General features: G+C 36.8%; 2 protein-coding genes across 16 annotated transcripts in view; both read right to left on the minus strand.

Annotated features, from left to right (window-relative positions):
* Positions 1 to 10,324, minus strand: part of GULP1 (GULP PTB domain containing engulfment adaptor 1) — a 225,615-nt gene extending 215,291 nt beyond the window's left edge. For 5 of the 14 annotated variants that reach the window (XM_033111304.1, XM_033111311.1, XM_033111313.1 and 2 more), the window contains exon 1: positions 9,832 to 10,237. The gene's annotated coding sequence lies outside the window, so the exon portion shown is untranslated. Of the gene's footprint in view, positions 1 to 9,470; positions 9,709 to 9,761 lie in introns of those variants that run through there. The other 9 variants (XM_033111316.1, XM_033111315.1, XM_033111314.1 and 6 more) reach the window with 6 other exon arrangements.
* A 4,540-nt stretch (positions 10,325 to 14,864) lies between these two features.
* LOC117026264 (NADH dehydrogenase [ubiquinone] 1 alpha subcomplex subunit 5-like) lies at positions 14,865 to 15,215 on the minus strand. 2 transcript variants are annotated; one of them, XM_033112887.1, is made up of 2 exons: positions 15,146 to 15,215; positions 14,865 to 15,028 (listed from the first exon to the last, which is right to left on the minus strand). In XM_033112887.1, exons 1-2 carry the CDS (start codon positions 15,213 to 15,215, stop codon positions 14,865 to 14,867), a joined length of 234 nt encoding a protein of 77 aa, XP_032968778.1. The 2 variants fall into 2 exon arrangements, with proteins under 2 accessions (XP_032968778.1, XP_032968777.1); XM_033112886.1 differs by having other exon boundaries at positions 14,865 to 15,215.
* Between the last annotated feature and the right edge of the window lie 1,210 nt (positions 15,216 to 16,425).

A 16,425-nucleotide genomic window follows, 5' to 3' on the forward strand; every position in this document is an offset into this window, starting at 1 on the left:
CAGAAATATGGTAGGTTGATTCAGGGACCCAACAATGCCCTCAAACACTCAGGTTCTATGCCGTCATTAATGAATTTGTATTGCACTCAAGTTTGATCTCCTTACAGACAAAGATAACCCCTGTAGCAATTTCAAGCATTTATTCCAAACAGGACAGGTATGAAGAGCCAACAGGGAAGGGAAGCAAAGAAGTGACAATGATGCTTGATGCTTAGCATTAGAGAAGACATAAAGTGGAGCCAAACAAGCAGCACTGAAACACAGTTATCTCACTGTGATCTTAAAGTTACTGTCAATTTTCAAGTACAAAACTATTACCTTGGATCCATACCTTGGAATTTTAAAGTGATCCAGACCTACTAAAATTGGACTGATTTATGAATGTGAAACTCCATATAGTAATTCTCTCAAATTAATAAGTTTAAAGAGACTGCCTTTATATTTCAAAAATAAAATTGGACTATCAGTTTCAAAATGCACATATCAATAAAACAATAAACCAATTTTAAAATGGATATAGCTCACAGAATTGTCAAGCCTAGCAAAAAAGAAAAGAAAGGGAATATAGGATAATCAATGAATCATATGTTTTAATTATAGGTCTCCTTCATAACACGATAATTTGCTATACTTTTATATATTCTGTATTCGTATTTTCCAAAATTCTTGGTACACATTTAAATTTTTCATCAATAATGATAAGGCATGTCCACATCTTATAGCCAAATGTATAACTTTCAATAACTCAGTGATACATAGGAAAAGAATCAAGTTTTCATATACACAAAAATTCTGTTTTTCCTTAGTACTTATAGGAAATTGCTAATACTGACAGGGTTACTTGTTCCCAAGTAGAAGACAGAGAACTCTTTAATGTATCTCTTCTCTCTTGCAACTTAAACTGTAGTTGAGGAGGTTTATTTATGAAAAATAAACCAGTACCACAAGATAATATTCATAAATATAGATAAATCATAACCTAAATATAGTTAACGCTATAATGTGAAAAAGATAAATCTTTTAAATTTACATGTTCTGAAATTAAATATAAATGCTTCTTGGCTGAACTGTGTCACTAAGCAAAATAACCAAGAACTGCACTCATGTTTCTTGAATAAAGCAAATTATCTGGAAAATAAGCATTATTAAGTGGGAATTTACTTCCAAGAAATATTTAGGACATCTCTGTATAACTAAATGCTATCAGACAATACTGAGTTAAATTACCTGAAATTCTTTTATCCTCATTAAATGACAGTACAACTCATTGCTACCTCTGAAGAAATCAGCATAGATTTCCAGGGGTTCTTAACATTTTTGTGCCATGAATCCATTTGGCAGTCTAAGGAAGTCTATGGACCCCCTCTCAAACATATGTATGTAAATGCATGAGATAAAATATGTAAAAGAAACAGACTTAAAGGACCGTTATTAAAATATATTTTTAAAAATTTGAGCTAGCTCTACATATCTACAGATATATCCACATATAAAAAAAGATACCTAGAAGCAGGTGTAATTATTATTGTAATTTAAAACTAGTGATAAACATAAAAATATTTCAAAACATACGCAGCCAGAGCAATGACAAACAAATATCTGCAACTGTGTGTGTGTGTGTGTGTGTGTGTGTGTGTGTGTGTGTTTTCCTACATTCAAAACTGAAAGATACACTAAATGTAATTAGGTGTTAATGGAAGTAATGATATTATAATTTCCTATCCAAGTTCAAGGAGCCCCCAGAGTGTAAAATTGAGAGCACACTCCAACTTCTGGTGACTTCAATTACATATTAGTTGTTAGATCTGGAAATATAGAAAAAGGAATAAAAAGGAGATAGAAGTTTTTTAAACATAATTAATACAGTTAAAGTTTTTACATTCTTATATGCAAATACTAATAATTATCATCACCATAAAGACAGAAAGGAGAAACATCTCTGCAGTTCCAAAATTCACACAAGTTGTTCTGTGAAGCAATTTACATGGTCCATGTCTCCTTGCTTTTATCACTTGCTCTGTCTTCAACTGTCCCCCTTCATTGCCTGACTAACTCAGCTTCATCATTTGCGCAGGAATCACCTCCACACTTTCTTTCCAGACACTGCTTCTCTTCACGTTTATGAATAACTCCACTCCTACTCCCTCAACATCCTTTAATACAGAATTATATGGAAATGAGTTCTATTTAAGTTAATTTGAGATAGGTCTCTGTTACCTACTACTAAACAGGACACAACTACAAAACAAAACAAGTAGTGTTCAATAAATATTTGTTAAAATCAAGTGGGTCATATCAGAATCCCTTTATTTATTGACTCAGTTTAAACATGGTTACATTTTCCAGAATGAGGAGAGGTCGGGGAGAGACTGTAATATTTATCAAAATTTAAACGAAAATAAGTATCATATTGAATAAGGAAGTCCCAAAGAAAGATGTATTCTATCAAGCCACAAAACGATGTTCTTTAAAGCCTTACCTGTACTACTCTAGGACATTTCATATTTCCAAATTAATCATGTTTCCTAGTCTACTTAATTTAGCAATTAAAAACTATGACAATTCAGATCTTATAAATTTAGTAGTAGTTCTTCCTTTAAAGAGGGTTAAAGACAATACTGGCAATACAATACTTAATAGTTTTAAGAATTGTGAAGATTTTTTTCATATACTCACATAGCCAGTCATAACGAATGCATTAAAACAAATAATAATCCCTGAAATTTCAAAACAATACCAACCTGTATTATAAAGCAATGCCTTTTACAGATCTGAAATGTCAATAGACTTTTGCCATTTCAGATGACATTTAAAGAATTTCAAAGACAATTCATTACTCAAATGTGACTACTTAACAATTACCTTAAACTATATTTTGCTAGTCTATACCACATAAGTAGCATCCTCTTACTAACTATACTCAGTTGAAATTTATTCAGTTATACAATTGATCTTTACCATAAGCCAAACTTTCTCTGTATTTATGTGTACTGACAGGAATGATCAGCATTTATGTTGGAGGAGATATTTATGATTGTAACAGTGAGGATCAAGGAGGTAGTGGGAAAGTTCTACCTTCAGCTAAAATTCTGTATTTACTATGGAGTTCCTCAACAGCAGACAAAAATTAAACAGATTACAGAGAAAAACATGCATGTTGACCTTTCAAAACACTTCATAAAGTACTCTGTCTTCTTAAATAAAACTTTTATTTATTAGTATTTACCAAACTATGTTTTAACTCATCCAATTGGAAAACTGGGTAAATGAATTGATTTGCTGTTACAATTTTACTTTAAAAGATGGTACCCTCTTGATTGTAAACAGCTATGAGAGAAATCGAGAGGTTAAAATCAAATTTATTTTCTTATATCAACTTTTAATTATCCCAAACTTGGAGATTTGTTACCTCAGCACATACAGATGGTTCTATTTGTTGTTGTGTTTTTTTTTAACTAAAATACTATTTAAAATCAATATTAGCTCATTTAAACACAAACTAAGTGAGAAGGAAAACTTAGTTATCATTTGGTGAAATATTATATAACTATTTGAAACTATTATACAGCAAACCTAATGATTCAGTTCGTAAGTTATTTAAGCTCTATGTTTTCTTCTACCAAATCTCTCAACTGTCTATGTTTCAGTCATTTAAATGGCCATCATAATTTCTACAAGAGAGTAGATGAAAGACAGAGTTGGGTTGGTAGCTCTGGTGAATTTTAAGTTCCCTGAAATTTTTGGAGGCCTTGTGGTTGAAATTTCAGAAAACAGGTCAATGATAACATCTGATAATTGTATGAAAAGGCTACACAATACCAGGACAACACTACATTTCTGCACAATTATTACTTCACAGTACCTTATAAACTTACCGGTAGTATTTCTATTTGCCTGTGTTCTACTTAAGAAAAGCAGAAGACATCTGTGGGGATTCAGAGCCAGTTGCCCCACGATGTGCTTCTGTGGCAAGGGATTGTTTTTTCGGGTGGGCTCTGTTTTGTTTTGTTTTTAGTCTCAGGTGTACAAAACAATGTAAGAGTTAGACATGCATGGACCCAGAGAACATTATGCTAAGTGAAATAAGTCAGATGGAGAAGGCAAAAGATTGTTTTGAGCTAAGCACAATTTTATCCTCAGGCTTAAGAGAAATTTCAGTCCCTCCCTTTACCTAAAAGAACTTGGATTAGGGGCCTTGCCCACAATAAGAGATTATCAGAGATAACCTCTTTTGACCTACCTGTAAGGCAGGGCAAATTTCTATTTACTAAGCATCTGCTCTTATCATCCTGCAATGACCCTTGGGAGCCCGGAAGGCATCTTACCTCATCCCTAGCTCAGAATGTCATAGATACCCAAGTTCCCTTTCTATTTCTGAACCTCTCGTGCATGTGAGGGTCTCTCACTCTCTCATGTAAGTGGGGCTCCCATACTAACGTATGTATTAAATTTGATTATTTTCTCTTGCTAACCTGTCTCATGTCTATTTGATTAGACCAGCCAGAAGAACCTTAAGGGTAGAGGAAAGTTTCTTCCTCCCCCCACATCTCTATGATTACAAGTATGTTATCAGAAGCATTAATTAATCAAGAACATGGGTAATAATAGATCTTCCCATACTTCTCTCTACCTTTATAAGTATAAATAAAAGCCTAAAAACTCCTTTATAATTTGAACAAAACAAACACACACAAAAATGCCAAGGATTTCTAGCAACACTAATCTGGAAAATACTTTAATATTTAAAATTGCCTCAGAAATATCAATTAATGAAAGTTATTTTTCCCTATAAAAAAATACCTATCAAATAGACATACATCAAATACCTATGTTATATATGTAAAGACAGCAAGAGAGAGAAAATGGGTGGGGAGTCACCTAAGACATATAAGTTTCTAAATTATCTTCTAAACTTCCTCTTCAGAAGGCATGTGATGAAGACAATGTGTAGGTATATCTATATAACAATCATAGCAAAAAACAAACACAAAATAAAGGTAGCTATTGCTATCTAGATATGCCCTATTAGATGCATCCTAGAAATTACTTAGTGTTATTCAAACTCTTTTTAAAAATTCATATCAATCTTTGCAATGTAGCACAAAATATAGTGGAAGTCAATATTATTACATAAGTTAGTTCACTCATTCATATTACATGAGCAAACTGGAGCAGCCTTTCCAAAACTATCCTTAAGTACATACTATAAGATGAGACTAATTACAAATTTAACATAACTATACTATTTAAATGAACACAGAAAATTAGCATTTTTTTCTCCTGCACAATATTTGCCTCAATTAACTGTCTTCCAATGAAAAACAACCATGCATTGTAAGCATCATCAGGGTGGCTGAAAACATTTTCTTAGCATAAAACAAATATAAAACAACCAAATAACAGAGCCTAGAATAAGTATAAGCCCTGTTTTCTAAGCCTAACTCTGGAACAATAAAGGCCTACTTTCAATTTCATATCTCAACTGTTTGGAAGCAACACGATTTCTCTGTTCAAAGTTTATACCAGTTTTCCTCTTCCAATTTGAATATATTTCAGCTCCCATAAGAACAAGTTTAAGTTTCCTGATCTCTAAATGCATTAAGGCTAACACTATTAGATCCACTAGCCTCTAATGCGTTTAGGGACCAGGACTTACGGCAGCCATGCAGTTGGCTCCTGTAACTACTTCTGAATTCATTATTATATTTACATAAAATAACTTTTTTTCTTCTTTAAAAGTTTTAGGAAACAAATTGCAGTTGTGCAGAATGAGTCACATAGAGTTCCACTAAGTGAAATTTAAATAAAAATTACCTAATATTCAGCAATGGAGATTAAGATTTTAAAGATTTTTAATTTAAAATAAAAAACAAAATTGGATATTTTACATTGAGATTACCCTAATACATCCTTGAACATTCACTTGTTCTTTATTCAAAAAAGTGCTTATTTTGTTAAGATGATCATAAATTCAATTACTATTTCCCACATACGCCTCCTTTTTATAGATTCACTCTTAACGACACAGTAAAGTTTAAAAATAAAAGTTATGATTAAGTATTTTACCAAAATATTTTCTTTTAAAATTTACCTGTACAGTAGTCCCCCTTATCTGAGTTTTGCTTTCCACTGTTTAAGTTACCTTCAGTCAACCCAAGTCCAAAAATAAAATGGAAAATGCCAGGTATTTTGAGAGAGAGACCAAATTCATACAACTTTTATTACAATATAGTATAAGAATTGTTTTATTTTATTATTAATTATTGTTGTTAATCTCTTACTGTGCCTAATTTATCCACTGGGGGTCTTGGAATGTACCCCCCACAGGTAAAGGGAGACTACTATACTTATTCTGTTTTCTTTCTCTAATACATTGACTTATACACCTGAGAAAGAGTTAAGTTAAACATTCATGAATACAGCACAGTACAGTGAACTATAAAAATAGGGAGTTTACTTTATTAATTGTCATGTCAAACTAAAAATTAATTATTTCACTAGTATCATGCATGGATCAATAATTAACCAGTTCAAACATTATAGATAGCACTACAGACAATGAATTATATGTTGGTAAAATGTTTAAGAGGTAAAATAGCATGCATAAAACAAAAGCACAGTGCTGAGAAGTACAGTGCTGGGATTTGAATTCAAGATTGATGGTTTCTGGCACATAAAAAGTGCGCAACAAATATTGGTTGAATCAATTAATGAATGGCTCCTAAAGCTACCCTCTAAACTCTTAAGGAAGTCGTTGTGGCCACTGGGAAAAGAAAGTTTGTTTGTACATCATAAATATATTTTAGTTATTTCCTAGAAGGGAGCCAAATTCTGCAAATATATTTGGTAACTTCTCATAAAGGCAAATTTGAGCTGAACTCAAAAAACAACCAATCCTGAGTATAAACATAAACCGAAATAAAAATAAATGAATTTGCTGATTGTTCTTCTCTGTTTGAGAAAATGACTCAGCTTTAACCATAACAAAATCTCACCTATGTCTCAAAAATTAAAATATATGATTAAATGACAGCTATGATTAAAATGCAAAAGTAGTAATTTTTATAAATTAAATACAGATATGTCACTATTACACGTGTGTTCTAGACATAGATGTTACTATTTTACCTCTATAATCTCAATGAATCAACCGACTGAGAAACCCTATGACCTCTATGTCTCAAAACCTATTAACATGATTTCCTCTCTTTAATTCTCACAGTAAGCTTGTAATTATGTAAAGGAAAGGTTGTTTTTTTTAACTTTGAAAGTGGAAAAACTGAAATCAGTCAGGGAAAACATTTTGCCAAGGGGTGATTCATAAATTCAATCTCAGAGAGCAAGCTGATATTCACAATCTCAAACTCATCAATCTAGAGGAAATACAAACCATGTTACTTTTTTAACCATTCAATGTCCAAAACCATAATAGAACTATGTCCCTGAAAAAGAAAAGTAGACATACGACACCTAAATAATTTTAATACATAAAAGAAGGATCTGAATTGCAGATAAGACTCAGTTCTTGGCTAGTCTGGATCTCGAAAGCAGCGGGCCTTTGATATTGGGCAAAGGTATGAAATACTGGGATCACCCAAATTCTATTCCTTCAGGTGAAAGAGCGAGATCTATTTATTTTGACAAACACGAGAAACACATGCTGGATACATTTTTTCACTTTAATTCCATGGCCCAAATCTGTTCTATTTGAGAATACCTAATTGAATTATTTAACTTAGGTGGAAAATCATCTGCTGAAAAACCCAAGTCTTCAGTTCTCAATGGCTGTGAAAACAAAGCAGGTCAAGGTCATGGGACTGAAGTTGCAGCAAGCCTGCTGGGAGTGGAGGAGACAAATAGGAACAAAGTGTGAGCATCTGCAAAGGATGGTCAGCACAAGCAGCATCAGGCCCCCAGCTATTCCACTGCAACACAGATAAGGAAGGATCAGACTTTACTCTGAGAGCACTGCTTTCACTCTCCTCTGTCCTATCCGACTGCACCCTATGCTTAGTTTACTTTTTTTGCCAAGAAGACTGATCTTCGTCACAGAAAAATTTTCATTGCAAAAGAAACCCCTTGTTTAAACCAAAGTACAACCAACAGCTCCTCGCCAATTATCCCCTGCAACTTCCCCCAGTCTCTTTCATGCCTGGCTACTGAGCTCAGTCTAGTTTGGCAGCCGGCCAGGTTCCTCTCTTCTTTCCTTGTCAGTCGTAAAAACTTGGAAAACACTCCTGGACAGCTCAAGGAGACCTTTTAATTATGCAATGGGGCAGGCAGTACCTTAGCCTGTAGGTTGTTTCCAGCAATGCTTGTAGTCGCCAAAGACTGCACTCACCAAACTGGTGGGTTTTCTAGCAAGACTACTTGTTTTTGTGGAGAAAGGAGGGAAAGACTGGCAGAGTAACCCGGCGATTTGCAAAACTGAAAAATGTCCAATTCGGACCTCCAATATTCACTCTGTCTCATTACCGGCCCTTTAGCACCTAATCACCCATTCGGTATCAGACATGAACTCATCAGCACCGTGATCTCCTTAATCCCAGAAATTAACAAGTGGTGTCATAACTAGAACTCTCTCCAAAAACTTTTATTGGTGCAACATTATTTTTTTTTAAAACAGGACCCAAAATAAATTTATTAAATCCTTCCTGGTTGACTGCATTGGACTTTGTAAAGCTTGCAGATTGAAACAGTAAATGTAAATGATGCACGTGAAAGTAAGGCGAGTTTAGTTGGGAAAAACTCCCTGGACTCATCAAGGGGTACTTTGACCGCCAGTTCGCACTTAACTCGGTCGGGGTTTCTCCATCTAAGTGGACTCGCCATGCGCAACACCAGCTACATCTTTAATCTGGTACGCTAGTTCCAGCTGCAGCGTCCAGCTTCCTGTTCAAATCCCATTCAACATCGTAAACACATTCCAAGAAAACCAGCCAGTCTGGAGTTCCCTCCCGCACACAGGAAAGTCACCGCAGCGACCTCAGGAGCCACAGGGGAGAACCGATGGCGCTGGGTCCTGATCCGAGTAGCGAGTTAATGCACAGGGAGAAGGGCCTGAACGAGCGAGTCCGGCGACCGGACCAAGAGCCCAGGGTCTCATCACCCCGCCGCGCGGTGCGCCCCTCTAACACAGCGCCCGCCAGAAGGAGCTACTAGACCCACTCAGCGAAAGGGTACCCTGCGGGCGCCGCCCCTGAGTTTGGGCCCTCCCAGCTCCAGGCTTTAAAGAATCCTTGGCCGCGCCTCGGTGCTTCGCGCCTCCCCGCCCCCATGCCCACACTCTCTCCCGGAGCCAACAAAAGGGAGGTTAAGCTGGAAGAAGTTTCGCTCCTGGGTCGCCTCGCTGTGACCCGGCGATGACTTGCGTGCTCAGTCCGTCGACCCAAGCACCTTCAGAGGTACTGATCCAACGGGCGACCCCCTCCCAGCCCTCTCCAGCTCCTGCCCAGCCGGACCAAAGTTACCACAAAGGGCTAGAGAAGCCTCCAGGAGTCCGGACACCGCTGCGTCCCCGACCTCGTGAGGCTCCGCGGTCGTCCCTGAAGCACTGCCATAGCATTCGTCAACAGGTCTTAGCCTCCTTTCGTGCCGGACGACAGGCACCCTGAGACTTTCACTGTTCTAATTTTTGTAACCTGCCCGGCGGCGGCAGCAGCGGCGCACAGCCCCGCGTCCTCCCTTCCCGGTACCCGTGGCCAGGCTGACCACTGCCCGCTGCTTCTCAGGATGTCAGTTTAAAAGACATTACACGCTACCTGGCGGGAGGCTGGGCTGCCAGGCAGGGAAGACCCCAGATAAATCGCGGTGTCTTGGGTCTCTCCGTACCTTACTGACTGATGCAGTCGGGTCAGGCTTGGGGCAGGGGCGTGGAGAGCTGCTGCGTCCTCGGAACCAGGCGACCTCCTCTCCCGCACAGCCACGGCGACGTTTCAGTGGCCGAGAGGGAAAGTTTCTGTACGTCAACGCAATGCTGGACTCGCGACCCTCCGGCTCTGGTCCCCTCCCTCTTCGCGCTCTCTGCCCTCTCCCTCCTCTTCCTAATCGGCTGAAGCCAAAACTGGCGCTGGCGGCGGCTGGGGCTGGAGGCTCGGGACTCCGGGTCGCTCCGGGCTGGGAACGCGGGGCTCCCCCTCTCGGCCAGAAGGGAACTCTCCCAGACTCGGGCTGGCGCACTTCTGGCGGTCTCCTAGGACACTTCCACACCGGACGCCAGTGTTCAAGCTCGCTACTTTCTTCGATCTCTGATGGTCGTTTCCTATGGGCCGGTATCTGGCCTTTGCACGCAGGACCAAAGAGGGCGGGGGGTGGGGGAAGGAGTGGAATGTGACAGAAACCGGACTGTAGAAGGAGAGGCCTTACCTTACCCGACTCTTAGCCGGGACAGAAGCAAAAACAGTTCTCCCCACCCCCATCCCTGGTCCCCAGCCGAGTTTCCTTTTGAACCTCCTCCCTGAAGCCCTGGATCAGGACTAGTCGCCTTCCCTTATCTCTACGTGTTTCCTAACACAATTTTAAAACATCTCTGCTGCTTAATAAGAAAGTGTCAAAGAGCACAGATACGACTACGATTAAATGTCTTCTTTACTGCCTTTATCAAGGAAGCATTAACACAGTTGTGTTGGTGCTCTGAGGACATCTCTACAGACATTTTTTTTTTTCCGTTTTTGCCATCATTTCTTTAAACTCAGCCTGAATCTCTGCACTTTGTTATGCCTTAAGAAAAAAGAGAAAGAAAAACTGCCTCACCCACCAGATTATGCTCTTTTGCTCCATTCAGATGTTTGCTTCAGAATTCTGTATAAGGATCCAGGGAAAACGCCGCAAACCATTCTCACCCTGGTAAACCTGTGTGGGAAGACCCGCAAGCAGTATCCTCATACAAGCAGTTCTTAGAGGATGAGAATTAAGTTTACTAAAGTTTTCTGAGACACTGCCCGCTGCTTCTCAGAATTTAGTTTACTAAATTTTAAATTGAATGTGAACATATATGGATAAAGGGGAAAAAAACATTTTGCAAGGCTAGCAAATATAATGTGTTACAGTGGAATTCAGGGGTTAGAGTCAGAGGAGCCAGATTTCTTTTCCAGACTCTATACTTATTCATTCTGTGCCCTAGGACACTCAATGCAATTAAAACTGCCAAAAAGAATTATATAATGGAACTCACAGAGTCACGGTCACATTTACAGGAGCTGGAATAGTGTCAGGCACAGAGAAGGTACTTAATAAATATTTGATTCTTACATCCCACTATATTTGACTGTAATTAGAAGAAAACAGCAATGGAAATTCTCCGCAAAGACCTTATTAACTGAATCAGTTTTTTTCTCCTTGATGCTTTTTTCGTTAAAAAAGATACAGCATCACAATTTTTGAAATGGAAACTAAGTTTAGAGATCACCTAACTCTAGCCAAACTCCCTTGTTTTAAATAAAAGGCAACTGAAGTCCAACAATCTTAATTGACTTCCCCAATTCTCATGGTTAGGAGGTGCTAAAGCCAGGACCAGAAATCAGGCCTCTTCACGTTTGGCAGAGTCCTCTTTTAGCTATTATATATGTTATATATGTTATATGTTTTTCCTGTTTATCACAACAGTCAAGAACACAGTAAAATAATTACATTGAAAACATTAATCTGAGGACAATGCTAGTTGCTTTTTCTGTACATAACCTTTGATAATGGAGAAAATGAAACGGAATAAACATTGCTAGGAGAGTCACTTAAAACACTGGGGAGGCTATTAATTACCATTTCACTGCATTGGTTTCAAGTTTTTTCTCCAAAATGTGTCAAAATCCACAAAAAAATAATTACAGTATTTATACTTTTAAGTAAATTAAGGTGCTACATTTTATTAAAATATAAAAATTTTCTATTGTTATTAATTCTTGAAAAACACAAAAATATAGAAAAAATGTACATCTTCTTTCCTAAACTTCCTTTCTGGGACACTGAGCTCGTGGTGTCAAGTCATGGAAATTCCATTCAACTATAGTTGAACATCACAGCGAAAGTGTAAGATGTGGAGTCCATGCACATGTTGTGCCTCAGTTCTCAGAGCTGCTAGTTAGTTGCTAAACCTATTACTAAACTCAGCTCAAGGATGAGCCATAAACATTCTGGAATAACAAATCCTAAATGGACATATTGGACTTAACTTCCTTCTTTGTAGTTTCCGTTCTTTGTATATTGGAACTAACCAATCCCTGCTAACCTAGCCAGCAATCCTTCATTTGAATGAAAGAATTACATTTTGTGGATTTTGCTTTTATAAACCCTGCTTTTCTTTGTTCTCTCCAGAACACAGTTTGGGTTGCTATCTGAATCTGCAATGCCTTTTGTTCTTTATACAGCCTTACCCTCTTCTTTGGTTAACACCTTTAAACAATTAATTTACAAACAACTACTAAAAAATAAATTATGCCATTTAAGTGATCACTCTGTATCAACATGATTATAAAAATAAATCAAATGGCAGCCCAATATTTAGGAATAAGGAATACTTACATTGCATAATTATAAATATATGGGTTTTTTTTAAACACAATATTAAAAAATTCTGATAGAGAACTCTAGACTCCCAAGAAAACATCAATAAACCACTAGGAGCTACAGATCCTACTTTGAGAAACACTAGATCAGTCTCCAATACACTACATCTCCACTTGGACAGGATCAGGGCATGAGAATAAGTCAAGCGGCAGAGAGTTTGGATTAATGTAAAATCTCATAAGGGAGCATACTTATTTCTTACTCATTTGCCTCTGATACCTTTAAAAAGAATCCTAAACCCTTTCTCATCTTACTCAATGTTGAAAATCATTTAGCCTTTTATGCAACTCCCAGGTTTTCGGAGATAAGACCCAATATTCCCCTTCTAAGTGGGGGTTTTCTACCACTCCAGCCTAACCCTGAATTAGGCACTAAAATAATTTATTGAAGGTATTTCATAGCCTATAAGTTCTATGTGCAATTTCCATGAGACTTGGAATTTGCCCAAAAGAGAAAAAGTTATAACTACAAAGTGTATCCATCATGGATGGATGAATGGGGATGCATGAATCCCCATAACTCTCTTTTTCCAATTATTGCAGACAGTGCTAAAGATGAACCATTTTTATATTTTCTTCCAATGTTTAAAGTCTTTATACTTGCTATTGTTGTATAATTTTTATAAACTGACTTTTGATATGAACTGCTCTAAGAAATAGCTTAGAAGTGAAAAAAAAAAATCTCAAGGATGTCAGAACCAAGTTTTAAAAACACTAAAACCAACTAGAACAAGATTGAAAATCAGATTTATAGCATGCCCAAGGAATTAAATAAGAGAGATGCCAAGGAGAAAGGCTGTGTAGAGGCCCTGGCTGGGCACTACCATTAAAATATGCCTTATTCTACACATAACAAATGCTCAGGTTTCCGTTCAAAAATTCTTCACATTCAACATAGGTGCATATGGACTTTGATAGCGACTAGGCAGCCTTCCAATATTTTTAAAATTAATTTTCTGGCTCAACTTCTTTTAGAAGTTTCTCTTACTTAAACTAAAAGAACCTTGACTAAGACAGACAACTACTTGTTATTTATGTTGAAAATAATTGTATTGCTGAGTTTTACAAAAATGCACAAAAACATACTAGTATGCTGGTTGGTTAGCTCTATATTACTGCAAACTCGTCATTTAAAGTATTTGAAAAGAAATAACAACCAAGATGGAATTCAGAATCTCAGTTGTGTGAATGGGAAAGGGGCATATTTATTTTTGTTATGTGCCAGCCATGTCCAAATATCCGTTGATTCCTAGGGGTAATCTGGGTTCCAAAGTTAATAAGTGCTACATTTACTTTCTACCTTCCATCATTTTCTCTCTCATTCTATTTTGATACTGCTGATTAAGAACATGAAACATATTCATTGCCAAAAAAAAAGGAAGAGGGGCAAGACAGAAAAGAAATAAATACCACCTGTATTCCCACCCCCAACAGTACCCACTGTTAACATTTGTTCTATACCCTTCAAGTATTGTTGAGGTCTCTGAGAGACTCTCCAATAAATAACATCCCTTCTTTATGCCTAGGTTGGGAATAAATTGAGACATAAAACAAAAATTAAACATAGAATCTAAAATATTACTTGTATTATTGCCAAAGACCTGGTTTGAATTGGTAGGTTTAAAGGTAAACAACCAAAATAGAAGTCTCAGTCACACGATTCCTCCTCTCCCTACCTAAAAGGACTATCTTTGAAGAAGGAGTTAAATTCTGTTTACTGAGATCCATTCTCTAGAAAGAAAAGAAGACAGCAAAGACGAAGATGAAGATGATGACGAAGAAGAGAGAAGAGACAAAAAAAGGTGTAGCTTAACCCTGCATACCCAGGAATTCTTCCAAGATTTATTCCTAAATGTATTTATGAAATATGTCACAACACCTCACCAAAAGCAAATGAGTAAAGACCCAGAAAAAAAAAAAAAATAGCATGGAAATCAGGAGTAGAGAAAAGACATTACCCAGAACTGACATTCACTTACATTTCTCTTTCCCTTTTTTCACATAGAAATATACCTATACATACTTACTACTTTATACTAGTACATTATGGCTTCCCCCCTAGCAGTGTTTTTTAAATGTTTTTAATATTAGAAACAAAGAAACTATGGCCATCTGTGCACATATTTTTGTATACCATCTATACACATATTTGTTTATCCCTTGCCTATTATTTCCTTAGAATATCTAGAAGTAGATTATCATGATTAGAGTATTAGGTTTTTGTTTGTTCCTTTTTTTGTTTTGATATAACAGAACATTTAATTACATCATTTTCCTGTCAACTCACAAGTCATTTAATCATGATTATACTGGCCATTTCCATTGGTTGGCCGAAGGCTCTTCCACTAAAGGCTCCCATGATTTCCACTGTATCATTTTTCTTGCCAAACTTAATTCATTTTCAGCCTGAAGAATCACTTCTTCTATCTGACCACCCTGAAGTTGGCCTTCTACTTTTTTAACATCTGTTTCTGCTTTAACTATACCCAGGTTCTCATTTGTAATCTGTTCTGTATACTTTCTATATGCTGCATTTTCAGGAATTTGCTCAAGAACATCAAAAATCTTTGTGTACAATATTTTTAGCCTCTTGTGTGGACTCTCACATACAGCCAATCCCACAAGGCCAGTGGTCTTCTTTAGCACATCTGCCATGACAGCACCAACTAGGCTTCTGCATTATTTTAGGGGAGGAAATGTCAAGTTACAGAGAAGTTGCATGTAGAGTACAAATAAGTATTTTTTTTTCCTGAACCATCTGATGTTTATTTAACCATCATTGTCAGCATGATGCCCCAAATACCTTTGCACACTTCCAACAAATACTGACACTTCCATAAGGAAAGTAAACCATCAAAAATCAGGAAATTAACTCATTTCTATCATCTATCTATTTGGTCCCATTCAAGTTTCTCCAATTATCCCTTTTATGTCCTTTATAGACACAGGATTCAGTTTGAGGTCACATGTTACTTGTAGTTATCATGTCTCTTTTACTTTTATGATGTTGATACTTTTGAGAATTGCTCTCTACTTACATTGTCCTTCAATTTATTGTTTTAGATTCAGGTTATGAATCTTTGGCTAGTAAACACAAAAGTGTGATACTACATTCTTTAAAAAATTCTAAAGTTGCACCCAATTTTGATTTGTCCTATTGCTGACGATCTTCACTTGATTAAGGTGATGGTATGTCAGGCATCTCCTCTGTAATGTTAATCTCTTTTCCATTATGATTGGTATTTTCTGGGGAGGTACTTCAAAACTATATAAATATTTCATTCCTCATTCAATTTTCAATTTATTCATTTATTTATTTATATTAGTATAGACACATGGTCTGTTATTTTATTCAAATGTTATTTTATTTATCTGTTACTAGCATGATTTATTTTGACACTCAGATTGTCTCAGGTTTGGCCAGAGGGAGCCCTTTCAAGTTAACTTCTGTGTCTTTTTGCCATGACTCCATCATTCATGAGCACTTTTCACTTTGGGGAACAAAAAGGTATTCAAGTCTCATCTTATAATATTCCAGCTCCAGCCCTGGAAATAGCCATTTCTCCAAACAAGCCAGTCTCTTTCACTGAAGAATGGTATATGGAAGCTGAGCTCCAAGTGTAATGTCATTGCTATTAGGATTTGCTTCACTTAGGCCCTCTCAGTAGCCATAGTAATGCACATATCTCTATCTATCTATCTATCTATCTATCTATCTATCTATCTATCTATCTATCTATCTATCTATCTATCTGTCTTTCATTTTGAATGCCATGATTCATACCCTTACCTCCAATTCTAGTACAATACCACTTTCCATATTGGTAAGTTCCTTCTCTTCCAGTGAATATTAGACTTCCATTTA

The sequence above is a fragment of the Rhinolophus ferrumequinum genome, chromosome 8 (genome assembly GCF_004115265.2).
Source record: "Rhinolophus ferrumequinum isolate MPI-CBG mRhiFer1 chromosome 8, mRhiFer1_v1.p, whole genome shotgun sequence".
Classification (NCBI taxonomy): domain Eukaryota; kingdom Metazoa; phylum Chordata; class Mammalia; order Chiroptera; family Rhinolophidae; genus Rhinolophus; species Rhinolophus ferrumequinum.

Excerpts from the sequence above, each read along its gene's own strand:
- LOC117026264 (XM_033112886.1), bottom strand. The coding sequence starts at position 15,215 with ATGGCAGATGTGCTAAAGAAGACCACTGGCCTTGTGGGATTGGCTGTA.